The sequence below is a fragment of the Pezoporus flaviventris genome, unplaced genomic scaffold (assembly GCF_033815535.1).
Source record: "Pezoporus flaviventris isolate CSIRO_AGI_PZ_B2104156 unplaced genomic scaffold, CSIRO_AGI_Pfla_v1 ptg000011l, whole genome shotgun sequence".
NCBI classification, from domain to species: Eukaryota; Metazoa; Chordata; class Aves; order Psittaciformes; family Psittacidae; genus Pezoporus; species Pezoporus flaviventris.
In genome coordinates this window covers 2,397,501-2,420,565 of record NW_026892559.1, presented here as the reverse complement: position 1 = coordinate 2,420,565, position 23,065 = coordinate 2,397,501, and the positions used below count along the sequence as shown (strand labels likewise).

Here is a 23,065-nt window from a genome sequence, read left to right as displayed (position 1 = left end):
GACTTTCAGTTTGTTTACAAGATTGACACCTCTAATGCAAAACAAAAAACACTTTTAGCTTAATAGAGTATTTTATCTTAGGCCAAATGGAGAGTTGTGTTTTGCCCAAAATATTCTTCTTTATTTTAAGGTGGCTTTACCTTTTTCTGTCTCAAAGTAATTTTAAGATGAAGACCTTGTTTAAGCTGAAAAATCAGAACATTTCATGTTCGAAGCACTTAGACCATTAAAATTGGCAAAAGACTAATCTAATAGAAATTCACAAAACAGCTGTATCCTTTTCTGTAACTTTTTGGACAAAAGATATTATTAAAAACACATCTTTCAATATTAGATATTTCACTATTAACAATAAAATTTTTCCTGTTTCTATTTGTAATACCTGTGCTCTTTTGAGGGACACAGAACCCAAATAATCTGTGTGCTGTTCAAAGTCATCAATAATTAGGATTTGAAACTTTTTTCAGCTGCTTTTGAGCTGCAGGTTGAAAAAATAATGTACCATTTCGCCAAGATCTGAACCATACTCAAGGAAAGGGAATCCCATCCAGATCCTCAAACAAGGAAGAAAACTGTCTTCAAGAAATCAGGATATGTGGACCTCACTGACTCAAGAACTCAAGTCATTTATGAATCTGTTTCAGCCACAGCAAATGGTCCTTTCCTGGCTTGCAGTCCAGCTGACAGAATTTAGGTTATGTTTCTAGGCTATGATTTTAACTGGTCTTAGAGTGATGGCTGCAGGTAGAAATTTCACTTGATGTAAATTCCTTTACTTTTCTCTGGAATGCCTGGTGCTAATGGCTGAAACTCAGTACCAGGCAGCCCATGGGCCAGGGCTAGCTGTGTTTCCTAAGGGGATCTCCTGCTCTCCAGTAGGAACCGGTTTTCCAATTGCCCATGTCCCTTCTCCCCCAGTGGCCCTGCTCTAATCTGGCAACCCTTAGGCAGGAGGAAAAACTAGAGCTCTGAGGGCAGGGATAAGGTGGGAGGAAAACAGCTTTTCAGGAGGCCAGGCCCCAGCAGCAACAAGATGGGCATAGGGCAGGGTAACTCTTGCCCCAGTGTAATTAGTGTGTGGAGTTAATGAACAATAGGGTTGGCATACGTGAGGACACGGGAGGACTCGCGCCGCAGACCTCGGCATCCTATTTCCTCAGGGAGCCTCAACAGCAGTGACTGCGGGGTAACCTCTGCCAATCACCTGCAAGCACCCACCCCCTTTCTCTCCTCATCCAATCAGAGTGCTTCCAACCAACGCTTCCTTCCCCCATAGGGTGCTTCTGTTCAGAGGGGCTGTCAATCACTCCTCAAACATCACCTCTCCCTGGCTTCCCGCCCCTGCTGCGAGGGACGGGAGACCCCTGCCGTTTTCGGTGAGGGTGTTAGGAGGAGGCGCTAGCAGGGGTGTGAGGGAGTGGTTAGTGTGGTAACCCCGCAGTGTCTTTTCAGCCTTTCTTCACTCGAGGAGAAAGCCATAATTACAGTTTTATTTTTGTTTTGATGGTATTTATGTGATCCATTAATATTTTTCCATCTGAAAGAGCTGTAACACCACTGTTGATCAGACAAATCATTATTGCTTTTGGTGGTAGTCCATAGTCAGTCTGTCCAAGGCCACTGGCTTCCCGTGGTGAACCCGTGCTAGTGACTAAACTGATGCAGTAACTGAATAGGCAAATGTGCCTTTTTTGTGTTCTTGTAAGAATTAGATTTTCATACCTCCTTTCTCACATCTTGAAGACAGAACCTGAGGTGACACTAATCACAGAATCTGATGTAATCTTGGAATCTTTCTTGTATCCACTCCCCCTTGGCCACAGGCACAAGGTGGTCTTTGTATTTGCTTGTCTTACCTTATAGAGATACAAGCACATCTTTGCGTGGGTGCACTGTATGTATACACCCATGGACTCCGTCGCATCAAACAGGATGTGCAGCAATAGAGGTGCCCCACAAGTTTAAATGTAAGTAGCTTATGACCACACCTGTCACCCTCTATTAGAGAAGGCGGCACATTTTAGGAGACCTTCAATGGCTTCCTCCTGGAGATCACTACTTGTGTCCAAAGGGACCAGTGCTTTCCAGAGAGATATTTTAAATGAGTGTTGAGCAAGTTATGGGGTGCCCCAGCACATGACATGCAGCTGGAGCAGCAAACTGCTGTGGTATGCAGAGAAACTGCTCTAGAGCAACTGTAACCCTTGCAGTAGTGGAGTAAAACCACGCTAAGCAGAGTCCCACACCCAACTTGGTAAGCTGCTGTGCCTCTGAGTTCCTGCGTGGTTTGTGGTTTTCACCCTGCTGACTTGATTACCAGCATTTCATGAGGGAGAGATGAAGATGCCTTGAAGACTTGTGTGTCCCACATGACTGCAGACTTAAGCCCTTGCTAAGCTCTTGCGCTGAAGACAGGCGAGTGGGTTATCTTGTTATGAGACTCATGACATTCCCCACTGCTTTGTCTCAACACAGATCCTGAAACAGCAGAGTGCAACTACCTGCCTCAAAGGTACAGATCTGCTTGGCTGCTTGCTTCTTTCATTATGAAGTTTTAAGGGTAGATGCATTGGCTAAATTAACATCACATTTTCTGCAGAGTTAAGCAAGTAAGAGCTTAGCTGCAAGGCTCAAGATTTCATGTGTTTTCCTTTATGATGCAGGTGCATCAAGTTTTAATCCTTGTCAGTGGGAGTACCAGGACTGTGCTCAGAAGGCGGGTATTTATTGGAACAGAGGAAAGAAAAATAATAAAAGGGTGGTTTGGTTGTTTGTTTTTTTGTTTTTGTTTTTCAGTCAGAAGCACAAACAAAGAAATATCCAGATTTCCCAGCAACTTTAAGGGTGCTCTAACTGTTGTGTCTCTGAGACACCCAGTGTGATCATTCCAGCTGAGGCAAGATGCCTAGAAAGAAAAATGCTTCTGGCAACTGTATATCTGGCATTGTTAGCCCTCCTTTTGATGTCTCCAGTGGAAAGTGGTGGGGTCAAGAGGGGTCAGGCATGAATGTAATTTCTCCTCAATTGCTTTTTAATGCTCTTATAAAGCTTTTTAATGCATTGTAAGCATAATACGCGGTAGTGTTACGGGGTGTTTCTTTAGAATGGAGTGCTATAGAGCTGAATTTCTTGTGTGTTTGCATGCATAGAGAAAGTTCGTAATGCCTGACTTGTCTTGTAGTTAACCTGTAAGCAAGGTCTCCAAAACATGATTTAGTAGCACCCTATCAGCACAAAATTTTCTTAGAAAAAATTATAATCTAAATTCTCCTCAGCAGCAGGAGAAGCTGTCACATTTATATTTGTCTGGAGAAAAAACGTTTTATATTGACTGAGTTTTTAGTAAACAAGGCGTGGCAGGAAGAGTTGGCTTGCACCCCAGTTATGTTTTGGCATGGAAGATTGTAGCTGATGCACCTAGAAATGCAGTCTTACAATTGTAAGTAGAAGGAAGGAGAGGCCCATACTTTAGCCTCTGCTCCCAGGTTTCTGAATATGACATAAGCCCTGGCGATGATGTGGTGGTGAAATGAGTTGTGGAAAAGTTACGGAGAAAACATGTTCCCTTAGTAGTGGCTCAGTGAAAAAAAATGCTGGTGGTGTCCCAGTGAAGCAATTCCCCTTACTTTCCTATCTAGTGATACTTACTCCTGTTTCTTTCTTGCACCCAAACTTGACAGTCCCACAGATAAGAGATTAAACACAAAATAGCACTGTGTGTCATTCCCATTTTTATCAAGAAAGCAGAATAACCTGGAGATGGATTGGTAGACAGTGTGAAATGTGTACATATAAACTCAGATTGGTTTTGTTGTCTGAATTCTGAATTTTTCATCTTTACCACTCCCCTTTGCACACGTCCTGAAATTAAGATTGAGAGATCTGCCTGAGAACACAAAATGGTTCTTTCACAAGATATAATTTTGTACAGCTCCCAGAGAACAAAGGCTTTTCTGCTCAAGTTAGCTGGGTGTCCTGATCTCTTACACCTTCTTACATTAGTTTGCAGAAGTTAGTGTGTCTTCAAGCTTGTCTAGTATTTATAAGTTACAGCCATTACACTAATAAAAGACATCACTTTTCGAACTTTGTCATCTTCTACCTATTTGCAGTTTTTTTGTTCCCACACTTATCTTCTACACTTGCAACCATATACCAGTGCCCTCTGTTTTTGCAACAGCAGTGCGGATGTAATGTCCTCTGTACAATGTTATACTTTGCCCTCTCCATCAATTTGTAGCTTGACAGTAGCTCTCTGGCCACAAACACAGTATAGGAAAGTTTGGCAGGCAAGGGGTTCCTGTTAAGCCACACGTCTGGAACTACTGCTGTAGGCAGTCTCTTCTGGTTTACTTTTACTGCCCGACATAATGGAAATTATCTTCATTCCTTTCACTGTGTTTCTTCCCTTAGCAGTATTTTCACTTTAAATTCTCCTCTTAGTGGAGCTGTAAGATACATACCATAACATACTCACTGGCAAGTTCAGTATCTAATATTAGTCAGAAGGGCCTACCCATTATGGCTGAGAAAATGCCATATGTTTTACCAGCAATGAAGTATTGCTATCAACAATTGATGTGCCTGTGTCTTTGGGGCTCATTTTAGTTTCTTTAGTTTTTACAATATAATAAAAGGCCCTGTCTTCCTCTACCTGTCTTCCTTCTCTCCAGAGTCTGGTTTTGGTTTAAGAGTAACATAACTGTTCTGTCTTCTTTCAGTTCCTCAAATTGCTATACAAAATATAATGATTATCACACACTTGATCTGAAGCTCAGGGCTGGCTGCAAGCCATATTCCAGTCAGTGCAAATGGTATCCATAAATCCCTTGATACCTTTCAAAAATCTTTATTTTGCAGCTCCCTTGAAGGAGTCAGTCTTGTCAGCTTAGCTTTCCACCATTCTTTGTACATTTGAGCAGCTGTAAAGGAGGTACATAACCATCATGGTTAAATGACAGTAATGCTGCCTTTCCTGTATAAGCATTACATCCTAATGTCTACACACATTTTTGCCTCTTGAAGATCATTTTGCCCATTTGCCCTTAAGACAGGTGAGTATGAATTCTCTCGCTTTACAGTTAGAATCAGTCCTACATACGTGAATGTAATGACAGATGTAATAAGATGGCAGAAGCACTAAAGCCATACTAGCTTAACTAACTTGACAATCTGCAAAAATGAACAGGCCTCCTGAGAAGGCAGCTTTTTGGCTTTCAGTACCCCATTCCATTTAAATATCTGTACTTTCTAGGTGTGTCCTACATTACAGGGAGGTGAAGTGACTTGCCAGGGATACACAGCAAATTTTTAGCTGAGCTGGGCGTGGAAACTGGATTCTTGATCTTTTTTTTATCACTAGACATGGCTGCCTTGTTTCTGCATTTTATAGTGACAATTAATTTTAAACACAATTTCAAGTAAGTGCTTTTTTCAAAAGACGGGAGAGACACTTGCACAAACGTGAGTTGAATTGGTAGTGATATTAGCTAGGCTAATGAGTGTATTTACTAAAGCCTTCATGCTTCAAGGCACAAACTGATTCCCGTAATACAGCCGTTCTAGTGGGTTGATGCTTTACTCAAATGCATCTGATGTTTGGTCACTGCTGTCCCATGGATTTTGGACTTAACCAGCTGGTTAATCTGGGTGAAAGGAAGGGCATCTTTCCTTTCTTTGGCTTTTAGCCCAGAATGTTCTCTCAGAAGTGTAGTTACTGTAAATACTGTTTCTAGAAGGATTTGAAACAATGAGAATGAAAAAAGTGATCTTGGAAGGGTCTGAGTTCTTTCAGTGCATTAAATTTCTTTAACTGTTCTGCTGATTAGAGAACTGTGCTAAAGTATCACTTAAATAACATCTAAGACTAACCTTTGAGGAATAAGCTCGCTAAGAATGGACAAATTACCTTGGCTCTAAGATCACAGGTCAGTGCTGTGAAATATTATGGGATAAAAGAAAATTACTTGAATGCCTAAATGAACAGTGTCTGCCAATACATGATGAAATTCTTTTTTCTCTCTCTTGGAGCGCCAAGATCCATCCTTTCTCCCTCTCCCTGACTCTGTAATCTTTTTTACATATGGCTCTATCTTTTCAGAGCAGTGTACAGTACTAATTACATACGAGTATTTCCCTGAGGCACTGTACGCCTTATGTTCTCTAGACTTCCCTTTCTAGTTCCCCAATTTATTTTTATTATCATCGTGACAAATTCACCAGTAACCGTCAGAATACAAACTTTAACCCTCATCGCTCTGTCATTCCTTTCTTATTTTTAAAAACTAACTACATAAATAACATCATGTTTGCAGGTCATAGCCACTCCAAGCTACAGTTCTGGCACAGGAGAAACATTCCATAACCCTTTAGTCTAAATTAGGATTACCTTACGATGTGGACAAGACTTCTAAAATTGTCTCTGTGCATGAATGTGCCCTGGTAATGGTTTTTCAAGCAGAAGTGTATAGCAAATAAAGATGGCATACTGGAGGCATTCTGTCTGACCGTTCGTACATGGCATTTGCTGTACCAAATCAGACTATTCCTCTGTCACATTCAGTATGCTACCCAAATAGTGGTCAAAATTATTATGATATAGCAATATATCTATTTTATACACAGACACACACATATATATAAGCATTGATTCTGAGAAAGGTGACTGAACCCTCTATCAACCAAGTGTGCAGATCTCTACATGGGGATAGAACAAACACTTTCTAACTCTGACAGGGTGGTGAATTTTTCAAGTTGTATCATCAAGTTTCAAGCTGTATTCCCATTACACTGACAGAAATAATACCACTGTTGAACCATTATGTGGCCAGGTTCTCCTTTCTTGGTAATCCTAATAGCATAACAGATCTCTGAGATTAAATCCATCAAATCAAACAAAAATTCTGATGTACTCTACTGTCAAAGAGAACTGAATCTGATCTGAAAATAGTTCATCTTGAACAGAAGGTGAATCTTAATTCATTAAAGTCATCAAGTACTTTGACATTCTTAGTAGAAAGACATGCAATATTACATTGCTGAAAATCGTATAGGCCTTGTCATAATCATGTCATTACCTTCAGCAGAGGCCATTGCAAGTGCGGCACTTACATCCTTTGCCTACTGATTTGATACATTGCTGTCTCCTGTATCCCAAGTAATTACACCTGTACTACATGCTTAAATGGTTTAATGCTATCTTCTCCTTTTCCTGTAATGAGCCCATTCAATAATCAAAGCCTTTGAATGTTTTTGTTGTCAGATTAGCTTTAAATGATGTTCAAGAAAATATTCTTCCTTTCCCACAACATCACAACAAGGCAGTTCTCAGTGAGGCTGATACCACTGCTCACAATTAAGAGTTTCATCATTCAGAGCAGCAGCTGGTTCCCTCTGTTTACAAGAGAAGTGAAGCCAAGCATCCTCGCTGAAAGATGGTCGAAGCTCTGCTGTCTACCAGTGATCCTGACTTTGAAAGGGCCATTCTAGCTGTGGGCAACTCAAGTATCTTGAAAGCTCAATTTGTAGCATAAGCTGAAGGAATAAATTAAACATGGTGAGGTGGGGGGAGGGTTGTTAAGGGATAGTTTTTTTTATAAAAAGTGTCTTAGAGGTAAAGAAAGTCTTGGAAAAATCTTCATATGTTAATGCAAAGTTTTTGTGATCTTTAAGTAGAATAAAAATCTGGATTAATCAGTCCATTATCAAGGCTATTGATACAAAAGATCAAACCCAAACTGTCAAGTTTCTTAAAGAACCCATATTTAAGAAAGATTTGCCTCATAAATTAGTTAATAGGCTTACTTCTAATTTCCCAGGAAATACATTATCTGCCCTGAAATTAGTGCTGTAATTCTTAATGTACACTGTGCTTCTCATGCATAGCAAAAACCACTGAATCCTTACTTTAAATGCAAAACTCAGATCAGCTGTAAGTGCACAGACATGACAAGTAACTCCATAGTATGTACTAATTAATTAATTTTTTTTTTTACTGTTTTTCAGCACTGTTCTGATTTGCTCCCCTTGACTGTTGAGGTCACTGTGGAAAACAAAGTCAAAGCAATCACAAGATGATGTCTGTAGAAATTAATAACTCATTACAAAAAAGCAACTGCAGAATGGGTTTAGAAATCTTTTCTTAATCTCCAGAGCTTCTTGGGGTCAGCTCTTTAAGCATCCTGGGGTTTATTATTAATTAGTTCTTTTACAGAAAGTCTTCAACTCACTTTCAGGCGCTGTTTACACTGAATGCTTTGCACTGACAGAGGTTATGTCTTCATTGTGAAAAACAGGCAGTGCTTTAACATGCAAGAGGTTTACTCCAAGTATATTCCTCAGTGTGGAATCTCAGGAAGGAGAAAGCACAGGTGACTCTATGGCAGTGTAGCTACCTGTGGTCAGTACAAGACACCTGCCTGGAAGGCACCTCAAACAAACAGCTACATCAAGGTAATAATCCACTGGGAATTTACTATGCAGTAGCTGCCTTAATTAAAAAAAAAAAACAAACAAAAAAACAAAAAAAAACCACAAACCAACAAAGAGCAAACAAACAACAACAACAACAAAAAAAAAACCACAAAAAAACAAACAGGAAAAAAACCCACAAGAAACCTAAACACATCAGTTCTTGAGGGGCTGGCAAACTCACAGCAGAAGAAAACCCAGGCATCAGCAAGTTCTCATTCTAAAGAGAAAGTTCTCATTCTAAAGAGAAAGGTAAATGAAGAGTGGGAAGTAGAAAGAAGGAAAAGTGAATGGCTTGTTTGAATAAGGAACTCTCACAGAGGTTTTGTACCAGGGCATTTGTTTCAGAACAGTTCTTTGGGTAGCCATTGGTACTCCACAAGAAGAGTGGGTTTTTTTCTGGCTCAATTTCTATCTCTTTGGTAGTGCCTCAAGGTTTCCCACACCTGCTTTTGCCTGTGTTATTACTGTCTCACTGTAATAAATCATCAGGGGTACCACTCACAACTGAAGGATTACTTTCCTCTCCATAGCTACCCGAAGAGCTTTTACCATGCTTTGTATACCATAACTAACAGAGACACTAGGAATGGTAGCACACTTGTAGCCACTGCTTTGAGCGCTCTAAGCAGTATATAATTTCTTCGGTAATTTAGAAGAGACATCTAAGGAAACAGGTGATGGGATAGGTGTATCAGAGAGAATCAAGTCTTATTATCCGAGTCAATGCTGAATGATATGCCCTAGCACACTTCTTGCACATGAGAACCACAACTGTAGGTTGATTGCTTGTGGTCATCAATTATCCTTCAGCTAATTGCATAAGTCTAAAGGCATTTGCCCTGATAGCCCAGGCAGATTACATTTTGCCTTCTGAACATCTGACATATTGATTTTAATTGGGCAGTTGTTGCTTCTGCTCCTAACCTGCTGTGCACTGCTGAAAAGCACTGGAGGATGGATTTCATTGTTAGGTGAAGGGAGAGATACACAGTCAGGAAAAGCAGCAGCCAAACTGGAGGTAGTCTCTAGGGTAAAGGTGGGGTCAAAGGACACAGTCATCATATTTTAACATCCAGGTTTACCAGCTCACCCAACCCATACCAGAGGTGTCCAGAGAAGTGTTTTTCTCAGTGAGACAGTGGCAAAAAGAAAAGAGTTCATAATAGGGCTTCTTAATTAAAGTGCTGCATAGTTTTAGAAAGGGGAGCCATAGGACTGGCTGTAATCCTTTATTTGGGAGAAACACAGGGAGAAACTACAGCAGTGTGTGGCCCCTGCCAAGCACTGCTACATGAAGGCTATCAGGATACCAGATATACAGAGTGAGTTTGAATTTAATCCATGATTTGTCAAATACATTGGGAATCCCATGGGTTAAAGAGTGGTTATTTTCTTAATGAGTTACTGTACTTTTGAACAGTTTTCTGTTTGGTATACTTAGTTTTACTTTTTTGTTGTCATTGTTTGTTTGTCTGTTTGAAATGGGTTTTAGCTTTTGAGCAGGATGTTCTTTTGAAATGTAGTTCTTCTGTTCAGTCTAAACAATCCTAGCATGACATTTCTAAGGGGGTGGTTTTGAATGCATCAACTTCTGCTATGCAATCTCAATATGCCTAATTGACTTGAGCTTTGAAAGGGCTGAACACATTTCTCTTGACCTGCAGAGATGATCAAAATCCTACTACTTTCAGACAGAGCAGCAAATTAAACAGTATCCCAAAATTCAGTGAATGCTTTGGGGATATTTTATTTTAGGAAGACTATCACTTTATTAAATACAACTATTTTTGTAAAACAAAACTAAAAAAGCAAGACTCATCTTCAAGACAAAAGGGACAGTCTACTGTAGTTAGATATAGCAAGATATGCAGTAGTAATGAAACTGAACACTGCAGTTCCTTAGCTCTGATAGCAAGTAAAAAAGATGTGAGTAGAAGAAACTGATGGAGAATGGAATAGAAAATGGAAGTGCAGTGAGCATCATAGGGTTATTTTTTTTTCATATGTAAGCAGAATTGCAGCTTTGAGGGGTTTTTTAGATGCATTTAGTTTGGATAAAATTAATCCTACTGATCATGGAAGAAAAATACACTAATCCCTGTTTTGAAGGGTTAAATCTTGTCACAGTGCACGGGCCTTGTTTAAGTCTTTTGACAAGTTATTCTTGCCACTGGCAGGTTTCTCTCTGCAGAGCCCTTGCCACATTCATGATGCATCTTGAAGGATGAGCGCTGCATGGTTTCAACACTTTGCAGCTCTCAGAATCTTCTTCTGCAGACTTCCTAAGGTACGTAGAAGAGAAGCACCTTCCTGCAGGCTGTATTAGGTACTTCACATACAGTGTTTTCCAAAATGCTTAGCCATGGGTTTTGGTGTTTTTTTTTTTCCACTCTGGAATTTTCTCTTACTTTCCTCTTTTGCCTTATTTTATGAATTTTATCTACGAATAATCCTTTTTTAAAGTTACATAATGAGAGTATTAAGCATGCAGAAGTCAGCAGATGATTGTAATGCTAGCCTCATTTTAGTGTGTGTTTTGATAATATGCAGCCATATAATTGGCGTGTAGCACTGAAGTCAATATCTTATGAATGTATATTGAAAGGAAATCTGAAATCATTTAATGCAGATCTTCTACCTAAATGATTTTTCATATCTCTTTGATCTAGACATGCACATAATTTATATCATTGCCTGAATGAGGCTGGCATTCCATTAGAGTAGTCACTGTAGAAAAATCAGGTTACATCCTCATCTTGTATCATTTCAGTTAACCCTGCCATGAGCAAGGACTTGAAGTGGATGATCTCCAAAGATCCCTTTTAACCTAATTGTTGTATGATTCTGTTAACGGCTCTGACCCATTGGGTTTTGTGAAGTTGCACCATATGGGAGAATACTGTTTGCTTCAAGTAGTTTGCCTTATGAATAGGAAAGACAGTGAAAAGGTAAGGAAAACAGATGTAACAGAAACACAATAACCAATCCAACAGACTGTCAATATGATACCAGTTTACTGGGAGGGCGGTGGTGTGGTTTTTTTTTTTTTTTGCTTTCAACTGTTTTTCATTGGATGATTTTTATATGATGACACTGTCATCAGCGCAATATATTGTGGAACATAACTGTAGGAACAGCTGTGAAAGCAACAGCTGGCTTCTTTAAATATCTACACACCCATTTCTCAGCCTGAGAACAAAGTAAAGGTAGAATGATTGTACTCTCAATTTAAGTGAGCTGTTGGGACCAAAGCAAATTCTCAGGGGATGAGAATTTAGTGTGAGGTGTTCCTGCCCATGGCAGGGAGGTTTAAACTAGATGATCTTAAGGTCCTTTCCAGCCCAAACCATTCTATGATTCTGTGAATATGGATGTCATGAATGTGCACTTTTGTCTTCATTGAAGCAATTTTACGTGGAGATTCAAGTACATTCAAGTACAAACCATTCAGTGGTTTGTATGCAAACTGTGGCACTGAGTAAAATTACCAAACTGAGAGAGACAACATCCGTCCTATATTCCCTCACCAAGTTTAATTGAGTATGGTACCGGTAACTTCCAGAATAGAGGGGAGTATCTGCAGTGCTTTGTGCACTAAGCAAATCTTAATAATTAAAAGGGGAAAGTAATTTGGGCATCACCAGAGAAATAAAAATAATAATGAAGACCTTGGCAGTGCCCTTTACCTATGCGACATGCTGAGAGTCTCTTCCTCTGGATGGAGATACATTGTTAGCTCTGTGCAAAACCAAACTTAACTGGTTTTATCTTGAGGCGAGATACCAGAGCTGAGTTTGCTGCACCCAACTGTACTCCATCTTCTCAAGAAGTGGTTCATTTGTGGCCCACTGATTCTGTAATCACAGGGAGATGCTCCATCTTCAGTTTAAAGCATTGTGTCCTTGTGACATAACCTTGAGTATGTCATGAAGTATCTTTAATTTGTCTCTTCATTTCTGGAAAATATTTCCTCTGAAGCATTTCACTGAGATCTTTGTCTACTAGCTATTTGCTCTTAAGAGAGTGAAGTCAGTGTCTTTGTCTAGAGTTTCAAACCCATGTTCTTGAACTGAGGCTTCTAAGCCTCTGAGGTGAGCATGTACTTTGAAATGGCTTAACACTTAAGGTTGCTAAATAGGAATGGATCAAACACACTTCAGAGTGAACCATAAGAAATCAACCACTCTGCAAATTTGAGCTTTAAACTGGAAGTATGACCAGAAGTGATGAAGCATAGTGTTAGGCCAGATCATACTTTGAGAGTTTGCCATGTATTCTTTCTATGTCAGTCTTTTAGTAGGTGGTTCACTGCTAATGATGTTTGACTGACACCTACCTGCTCATGCTCATGGGTGCTCCTTGCCACCCACATGCACACGACACACATACCTACCCTCCAGTTGTACACAGACCAGCTCATTCACAGCTGTTTGAATTTGTATTTGCCAAAGAAAATGCAACACACACATCACTTGAAGTATGCTTGTGGGACCCCTGTTCCTCCATTCAGGCTTACTGCAAATGAGCATCTTTCATTTATAATCAGATCCCTAGACACATACATATTCAAACATACTTTTGCTCAGATGTGTTCAGGATTGTATGCAGAATGCCTGTTCCTGTATGATGGTAGAAAAAGCACTTCACATGATGCTGCATTCAGCCAGTCATGCGTGTAATCCCACATTCACACACATGCAGAATCTGCTGTTTTCCGAGTGTGTATTGTAGCAAATAATTTAAATCTCTCTCTTCCCATCCTGCTTAACATGCAAATGTGGATAACACATCAAGATTAGAAATAAATGTAGCAGAATGACTTCAGTCAACCTGAAATGTCGAATGACTCATTCACACCTTTTGCGCAGTGCTCCCTTTTTGCCACATGCAATCTATTGAATAGTCTGAAGGCTGTGCAGTTCCCTGCTGCAGAGCAGCAATTGATCACTTGCTCATTGAAGGAGTGGGACCATAATTTTTTTTAACAGTGTGTACAAGGGTCATGCAGTGAGGTTTCAGTTAGCCTCATTGCCACGAAGGTGCCCACACTGTAGGAATGGGAAATGTAGGATGCCAGGTCCAATCTATATGCAGGGAATTCTATGTGTTTAATTAAGTCTGAGCCTGCACATTAGTTCAGTAACAAGTATTCCTACATGAGGGTTTGACCTGGGTATTTTTATTCCAGATGATGAGAAACTATTCCAATGTGATATAACTCAATTTTGGATGAAGATAAGAAAGAGTTGTTCCTACTTCAGAGTTAGACTGCGTACATGTTAAATCGTTCAGGAGCTGCTGCTGCACTTTAATTTCAAAGGTATCGAAATCCAAATGAACTAAAAAATGCACAGGCAAACATGAAATATGTGCCACACTTCTACTTAAAATGGTACAATTGCTGTGCAGAGACAAACCCCAGGAACAGTAACAAGCTGGCATTCACATTTACCTTATAATGAGAAGAAAAGTTGGATTGACTGTTAGAGTTTCATCTTTAAATGTATGAATTATTGTAATCGATTGCTTTTAAAACCCTTTCCGAAGCATTCCCAAATGAAGATGGACATGGGCTGACTTTAATTTATGGAAAAGCTGTTTTGTAGCACTTAGGCCTTGTGTAAGCGGTTCATGTTTAAATGGAAGTTGAGCCTGAAGATCCATTAAGCAGAAAAAACATAGTTAATACAACACAGAGGCTCAGAAGTTAAATATGCAACTGGTGACATTATGCAACGAAGATACCACAGCACTGCTCATTATACCACATGGCAGATGCCACTAGCAGCATTTCAGTTTCGCTGTCCTTACTTAAATGTGAAGCTTTGTGTATGAAGTGTATCAGATCTTCTCAGAACAAAGATGTCCGTGAGCTGAAATTATGTATAACATGTGCAGGATAAGAGGGCTCTGAGAACCTAATTATCAGATTTCCTATGTTTGTGTGTAGATTATCATATCTAAACATAAGTTGAACTAGACTTCTATATTTCATTATTCCATAAAAGCACAAAAGGAGAGGAAAAATATGTAAGGGAAAAGAAATGAGGCAGGTGTTTCGGTAAACATCCCAACTTGTACAGATGCGATAGATGCAAATATAGATTTATGGTTAAAAGGACAAAGAAACACTACCTTTTCTTACCAAGCTAACTGTAGTCCTACTTTTGCGCAAAATCACATCTGCTGGCACACGATGTAAATTTAGTACTACAGATTTTGCACAATTATCTGTGCTGCCAGGATTAATCCGACACACAAAAAAAAAAACCCAAGAAAAATAGTAGTTTCGTCACTGATCTTGCTCTTCTTCCCATTTTACAGAAAATTTTGTCAGCTGGCCCAAATAAAGAAACATGCAGTAGCTGATTTGAAACATGGTATTATGTACCCAGAAGAATATACTAGCAGATTTTCTTAACGTCTTGTTCACATATCCCACTGAAATGTATTGCTGTAAGTAGTGTCCAATATAGATTAAAAACTGGTTTTACCAGATTGGATTAATGTCTTAATGTAATGAATTCACGTTCACATGCAGTGTGTATTCATATGCAGACCTGTATGAACAGCAGAATTGCTGAGCTCTTAGTTACAGTACAAGAGCGCAGATTTACAGAACAGTTGGATACCATAGGTTTTTCTGGAAATCTCTCTCTGGCAGTCAAAGCTGGAGATAATGAATTTAGAGTATTCTTACACATATTTAGATACTCCAAAGTGCTTTCCTTGTATGTGGGTATCTGGATGTAATTGTAAGTGGGTTTTATTGTCTGTGGTTATTCAGTTGTTTTTAATCAAGTCTCACAGCACCAGATTCTTAATTCTGTTTGACTTCTTTGCTTTGGAAGTGACTTCTGGAAAGTCCTTCCTGATAGGAAATGTGTCTGAAATATTACACCACATCCCTGTCTTTTGTGTAATTGAGAATTACAGTTCTCCATCCAACTTGCTGCTAGCAGAATGGTTCCCTGGAGCTGTTCACAGCTGGTGTGGTTCAGAAAGGTGTTGAAGGTTCTTGTAATTATAATGAAGACCAGTTTTATGGTGAGTAGTTGTAGGATTTCAGAGAGTACAAACATCATCTGACACCCCCTTGGTTCCTCTCAACTGCAGTCTTTCACTAAGAGTAGATCTTCTCAGGGGCCAAAGATCATAGCTATATCTGCATCAGAGCAGATATATGGACACATGCATAAATTCCAGAGGTGTACATTCTTACACTTGTTCTGATCTATATCCAGTTAATCTCCAATGAACCTCCTATTAGTGCCAATATGCTAAACACACTTGGTATATTTATATATTGATATGGTACATATAACAGTCTGTCACGACCCTAAGTTCTGTGAACCCAAAAAGGACAAACTCCACCTGTACAGAAAAGCAGATCCCTTGCATACATAATGCACATTCACAGAGGAAAAAGGATTGTTATTCTGATAACCACACACTTGCATATCAGCAACACATATCAGGCAGTGCTGAGGCTTACCACGAAAAGATGAGAAAAATTGAGAGCAGTTAGGTAGATAGGTAAGAGATGTTTTAAAAAGTAGCATAGAAGGAAGTGGCTACATTTTTCATGTTTTAGTTGTTTGTCTGGAGGGCTTGAGAAGGAGCTGCTCGACAATTGTGCCAAAAGAGACTGTTCAAAGCAACTTCCCATCAGGCGGCATTCCTCAAGTGTCTGCTCTTTAGGAGCAGTCAGAGAAAATTCATTCTGTGGGAAGCAGTTAATGGAGCTGTATTACTGACCCCTTATTGCTCTGTCTGATAGAGAGACAGCAGGTTCACTTTGGCAGCTCCAGAGCCCTGATCAGGTCAGATCAGGGGCGCATCATCTGTCTGGCTTAATCAGGCATGTTTAGAGGGGTGCAGCACAGGGAGGGGGAAGAAATAAAGAATGAGATTACTTTTCTCTAGCTTCAAATATAGTCAGTAGGTGCTCATCAAAGGGAGAATTTAAATCCTGGAAAGGAATGTTTTGTTAAACACTCTAGCACTGAATTCAAATCACTGAAGAGGAGTATTTTTTGTCTTTCTTTTGCTTCCTTCCCTCCCTCTTCCATGCAGCAAAGACAAAAATCAGCAGCTCATGCAGCCCATGTTGTTTTTGGCTTGATAGGCATGCAGCCCCTGCTTAGCTTATCTACAGTTCAAATTCTAATAATGTGATGACAAAATTAGCTATCATTATAGTGGCTGAGATGTCTGACTCCTGAATTTTATATGTTCAACTTTCAAGGCTGCACAAGGTCCCATTCCAATAGCCTCTAGGACTTATTTTACTACCTGTTAGTGTTCAGAAGGGATGCTAATAAATTGTAAAGACAGGGAAGAGGCTCCTTTCTCTGCCAGTAGCAGCACTTCTCTCTCTGTCTTCACCTGTTTATTTGAACACTGTAGAGAAGAATTAGCCCAATGTCTTATAAAGGCAGATTTGCCAAATTTGCTGCTGGTTTATTTGGAACAGTTTGTGGTATAGATGATGGTGAAGATCAACTGATTATTTCTTAGGAGTCTCTGAAAGATGTAGTATTGGCTCCCAAGAGAGCAATAAGGAGAAAGGTGTTTTAGATCTATCTCAGTGCTGAGGGTGACCAGAAATTAGTCCTGCTTGGGGAAGGCTCCAGAGCAGAGGTCGAGATGTGGGATACGTGATTTCTTGCCCTGAGTAGCTGATCCTTTTTAGCTCTTAGGCAAGATAAATGTACGACAAGCTTTGAGAAAGTGCTGTTATGAGGAGCGTATTCTGTTCACCTTTTCCTGTGGTCTCCAACCTTCTTTGGCTTGCAAATTCATCCAGATTTCACAGCAAAGGCACAAACTGCTGTGTGGTGCTGTTCCTTGACAGTGACTTGGATATTCTTTGGTCTCATCTGCCAACCCTTAAGAAGCAGTTTGTGGGTCTAAGTTGAAAACCTTGTGACACAAAGCACTGCACAATACAGACATGCTTTGGCTATGTGTCCTCAGAGCAGCTGGCAACACAGAAGCTGTAAGGTAGCTTCTGTCTGGACTTTTAGGCAGCAATGCAGCAGTTAAAGGGAATCTATGGAAATTCAGGAGAATTGTTTAGCAGTAAAGGAAAAGAAGTCAAACCTTCCCTTTCTCCATTGTAATCTGTTCCTTCCTCCTCTGCAAATCCAGTCAGCTCTCTGACGGTTCAGTACTTGCGATCTTGTAATGGCTGTCAAGATGATAATCTGGGATGTCACAAGCACGGCTCAGTGTAATCACCCTACAAAGCAGGAGGTAGAGAACCTAACTGATTAGGTACAAAAAACTGCTAGTGAGACACTAATAATTCAATAATCACGAGTTATGGGGTGGGGAACATAAAAGGGAAAGCTGGCAGGTTTGTAAGGCTTTGAAGGAAATATTAAATATCATTGAGTTTGCCAGTACTTTTTTAGAATAGGAAACTAGAGGATCATAGCAATATATTCCCAAAGAAAAATATCTGAGAAGTACAGAGATGATTATCAGCTGAAATGGTAGGGGGTATCTTCGAAGATGAATTAGCAGAATGATGTGAAAGGTTACGTGAATCAAATAAATAGCAAATTAGCATTGTTGTTCAGGATTAAAGCCACATCTCCTTGTACTGAATGGTGCTACATTGATGGTACCAGGCAGTTGTATGTTCTCCTAGTGCATATACAACTGTAGAATTAGAACACTACTCTTACAGTTAAAGCTTATTCCTGTAAGGGAAATGACTTCACACCTTTGGCTGAATAAACTATACCACATGTGCAAGCACAGTAGGCTGTAGTCGTACTAGCTAAACTGAATGTGGTTTATGAAGGTGATGGTGACAAGACCAGCACTGGAATAGCAACAGCTTTGCAGCTAATGCTGTTGACAGAGCTGCTTGAAAATCCTAGGACATAACCAAACAGGACTGCTGCAGGTGAGCAACAAGGTGTAGAGCTTTCAAGATAACAGCTTTCTTTGCTAACAGGAAGCATAGTAAACTGGGACAGAGCTCTGCCCAGATCAGTTCATGGAGCTCTGCAGAGAAGCTTTTATAGCACTGCCACTCCTGTGCACTCAGTCCTGAAAGAAATAACTGCCCACTAATGACCTGTCACTGTGGACAGCCTGAGCAGCTGTTTGGAGAAAGCAAAGTGGCAAGAAAGGATGAATTGCTGTATATGGAGCTTGTCTGAATGTGGGAACATGAATAGATGGGAGATCAGGAAAGACCAGACAGCTTCCATTCATAATATTCAGCTGTATGTGGATTTATAGCCCTGATGCTTCTGAATCCACAGATGCTGAATTATTACTTACAACAAAACATAACAACTGAAATTTCCTTTGTTTCTGCACTTTGACTTCTGTTTCCCTTGTTGCCAATGATACGTTCTGGAGGCAAACTAATTAAAAACACAGGGAAGTAGTTTAATTTGAGGACAAATGAAACATAGCCACTTAATCTTTCATATGTTTTCAACCCAAACAATTCAGAGCAGGATAAATATTTGATTTGTATATTTGATTGGAAAAAAACCTTTTTCCTTTTCCTTTTTCTTTTCCTTTTCCTTTTCTTGCCATTTTTGCTTTTCCCTTTTGTTTTCTTTCTGGCTGCTCCCATACTTCCCAGATAGAAACTGAAGGGAATAAAATGCCTTGGAAAAAGTATTTTCTCTTGAAAATTCCAACCCAGCAAGAAATTGTTAAAAATTTTTTCAGACATGGTATTAGGCAGTTTGCAGAGATGTTTGCAGAGACAACTATTGGGGGTCAGTCACCTAAGTGTCAAAGCAGGTATAAGTTTATCTGCATCAAGCTTTTTTATTCCAGGGTTTCCCAGACTCTATCACAGCCATGGTTCAACTATCCCGTCCAGATTGTGCCAGTAGTAGATGGTGACATAAGACTTACGCAGCCGGTAGATGTGGGATAACCTGTCTGCCTGGGTTGGGCTTTATCCAGTTGTCTAATAGAGATTGGCTAAAACATGGAAGCATGGAGTCTAATGCCCTTCCCATAAGGTTTGTTTCCATTAATTATGGTTGAGATACCTGGATGTCTCTTAATATTTTTCAACACGCTGTGACACATGTATTCCACATCATGAGGAAGTTAACATGCTACCATACCTGTGACAGGAGTATATAGAAGAAAGAAAAGACTTATTTCCTATCCTATTTCCTATCCATTCTCATTGTTGGAGCTTGCCATTATTGAGTGTTTTTGTGTAAGGTATAGAAGGCCATGTCTTTTATGGCTCAACATTAAATCGATTTAATATTACCATGGAATAGTTCTGGATACATAGCAGGAGTCAGACAGTGTTTTGTGACATTGTCAGGCAGCAAGCATTAGTGACAGCTTAGAGCAGCGCTCTAGCTGGGGGGCCCATTAGATCACATCATGGTAGAAAAAGAGAAAATAGGTCATTCTAATGTGTAATGTAATGTAATGTGTCAGGCCATTCACAAAGCATGAGGATGAACATAGCTTAAAAACAAAAAGCTTGTGAGGATTGCTGTCCCACCTGCCTGTACAGAAGTTTATATTCTTGAAGTGTACAGTGACAGCCACATGTAAAACTTCTCGCAACATGACAAGGGCTAGCTGCTTATACCTCTTCTTATACTTCCCTGCTCTGTACACCTGTATATTTTTTTCAGCAAAATATATTGGGGATTATCCTCTTTTTAGAGGGAATTCTCATTGTTTCTACCCATCACTGGTTTGAGGGCTTCATAATTTACAGCCTGTTTTAACTAACAGGTGTTCTAGGGAGATTATTGCCTCAGCAAAGGGTAATGGGCACAGGGAGCACTGCCACTGACTGCTGCTGGACCAATTGTTTTAGACTAGCACATTGTGGTGATTTCTGTGAAGTACTGTGTTTCCTAGGAAAGGATGAATTGTGTCAGGTTACAGGTTACAGTTCCACATAGTCAATGATGCTGTGCCCAGCAACACCAGTTTGGGAAAGGAGGGTTAGAACAAGGCAAGTACAAAGTGAAGCTTTTTCCGCTAGGGCCTCCTTAATCCTGACACTCTTGAGAATGAGCTTTTAGTGCTTATGTTATGAGAAGCAATGGATAAAAATTTCCTGTTTGCCTTTTCCATGATTTTCATTATTTTCTATTCTCATTGATTTTCCATTTACCCCCTCAACATTTTTTTTTTTTTCCCTAGGGTGAAGCATCTTAGTCTGTTTAATTTGTTCTTTGTTCAGGAATTTCCCATTCTTTGGTCATCCTTAACTACTTTCTTTCTGCTGTTTCTAATATTACATTCCCTGTTTTTGAGATGGAGGGATGAGAACTAGCTGTTGACTTCAAGATACAAGTAGTCAGACGCCCCAGGGATTTGTACAGTGACATGATGTTGCTTTCTGTTTTGTTCTCTACCGCTTTCCTGACATTTCCAAACCTGCCTTTTACTCTTCCACTGAGCTGATGCTTTGATGGAACTATCCACAGCAACTCAGAGGTATCTTTCCTGAGTGGGAATTGCTAATTTTAATTTCACTGCTGTGTTCATATAGTTGTTGTTTATTCCCATGTCCATTACTTAGCAGTCATCAGCACTGAGATTCATCTTGCATTTCAACAGTATTTTGAAAACCACCTGCAAGTCTCTGAGCAGTTTTAATTTTTATTACCATGACTTTTTCTCTCATCAGTAGGTTTTGTCATTTCATTTTTCCCAAGTCATTATGAAATATGTTTAACAGCTCATTCAAGTTGTTTCCTAACTTTTAATTGGTTGTTAATCCTCTATAGGACCTTCTCTCTTATTCTTAGAGGTTTTTGCTTAGGAGGTTTTTTAAGAGTCTTCGGTGAGATATTTTATCACAAATGATTTAGAAATGCATGTTTTATATCAAGTGATCACCTATATCCACATGCTCAGCTCCTTCAAATGACTCAACCAGATTTGTGCATTATGGCTTCCTTCTACAAAAGCTATCCGAGGGGCAATTGCTATGTTATTTCTCTCTTATGGCCAGTAATTCTTTTATTTATAGTTGTTTCTAGCAGTTTTAGACATGCAGAAGTTAGATGTTCTGCACCCTGCATCCCCTCAAAATGGCACTGCATTTGCTGCTTTTTTTGCTAGTGCCGAGACAGTGTTAGGTCTTTCCTTGTATGCCACAGTTTAATTGCTCAACCTTTATTATTTCATGTTCAGTTTAGATTTCAGTCAAGATTTCTAAAATATTGAACCCTTGGATATACTCATGTTTGTTTACTGGTTTGTCCTTAAATCTTGTCTTCCAGTTCTTCAGCTTGAGACAGTTCTCCTGGCTCTTCTCTGCCAGGAATACCCAAGTGGGGGACCTCCTTACGTCCTCACAGAAGATACATAGATGCAGAGAATTAATTTAGCTTTCGTGCTTCACCCTTATCTTCTTTGAGCACTCTTTTTTACATCTCAATCATCTGTCAGCCTTACAGACACTCTGGCAGTCTTCCTGCTTCTGTTGTCTTTGAAAATAATTTTATTATGTGTTTTTATGTCTTCAGCCACTTGTTCCTCAAGATATGCTTTTCAACGGACTTATTATGGTTTCTCAATTAACTCATTTAACAGATCTGTGCTCTTTTCTGTTTTCCTTATTTGGGTAGAACTTGCACTTTTTGTGGGACAGTACCCTCCTTTATTCAGCTGTTAAACAAGCCTGGGCTGAAGCAGCAGCAAGGGCAGGTCCTTTTGAACTGACACCATTTTAAATATGCAGTGTACCAAATATTTCCAACATTAGAGACTGATAATTGTTCATACCCCACTCTGTCCTGTGAGATACACTATTCTATGCCTCTCCCTCTGTCCCCATGCCCACTCCTGCCTGTCTTCGTCCACACACATGGACGCATTACTGATGTGGCACAGTGTCACTGCAGGGAGGAGCCTGATAGAGGTTGAGCTCTCCTTCTCTTCCTTCCCTTGGATGTTAACGCACCTTCTGCTTTCTACCAAAGTGCCAGAGGAAAGGAGAGCAGCTACAAGGTATGGAGTGAGTGTGGCTCTGAGACTTGAGAGGGGGGGAGCTGTGTGGGAAAGGTATTAAGGAGCAAAAGGGGTGTTGAAAGGACAGATAAAGTACTGTATGGTAGAGGAAGAGCATGAGAACCCAGTGCCATCTTGTTCATTACCTGAAACAACAGGGCAGTGCTTTTGAAGGACAAATCGCTGTGCCTCAGCCAAATCTGACCAGCTGGAAACTAAGGGAGGAGGTGGGCAAACAGAAGGAGGTGCTTCCCCCCACCCTAGTCCTCCACACCAACCCTTCCAGCACAGAAAAGATTTGTGATTTTCTATTCTCACAATACTGCGCAGTATCATGCTACTCTTTTTGGGACCGCTGTTGCACAGGCTTCCCATGGTGCTGCACAGCTCTGTCATGTTTGGAAGATGACCCAGGTTCTTCAGGGAGATTAAGCACCATCCTAGTCTGGAGCATTTCTTACAAACTGTTGTTGGTTAGAAAGTCCTGAAAGTTTGTTTGTTCTGTGAATCCAATTCCTAAGAGTTAATTTTGTCTGCATGCAGAGGGTTAGCCTGAATGCTATGCATTGCTCTGGATGGCAGGATAGACAAAAGCAACAGTGCTGAA

At 40.0% G+C, this 23,065-nt stretch overlaps 1 protein-coding gene across 4 annotated transcripts in view; it reads left to right on the top strand.

The window, feature by feature from the left end:
- The window catches only part of GRAP2 (GRB2 related adaptor protein 2), a 110,840-nt gene that overhangs the window by 66,474 nt on the left and 21,301 nt on the right, over nucleotides 1–23,065 (top strand). The window contains exon 1 of one of the 4 annotated variants that reach the window (XM_061450778.1): nucleotides 2,368–2,512. The exons of 2 other annotated variants lie outside the window; for them this stretch is intronic. Coding sequence is in view for 1 of the 2 variants with exons in the window: in XM_061450777.1 (XP_061306761.1) it covers nucleotides 22,400–22,458 (59 nt within the window). In the remaining variant the exon portion in view is untranslated. Of the gene's footprint in view, nucleotides 1–2,367; nucleotides 2,513–22,357; nucleotides 22,459–23,065 lie in introns of those variants that run through there. One more of the 4 variants, XM_061450777.1, reaches the window with a different exon arrangement.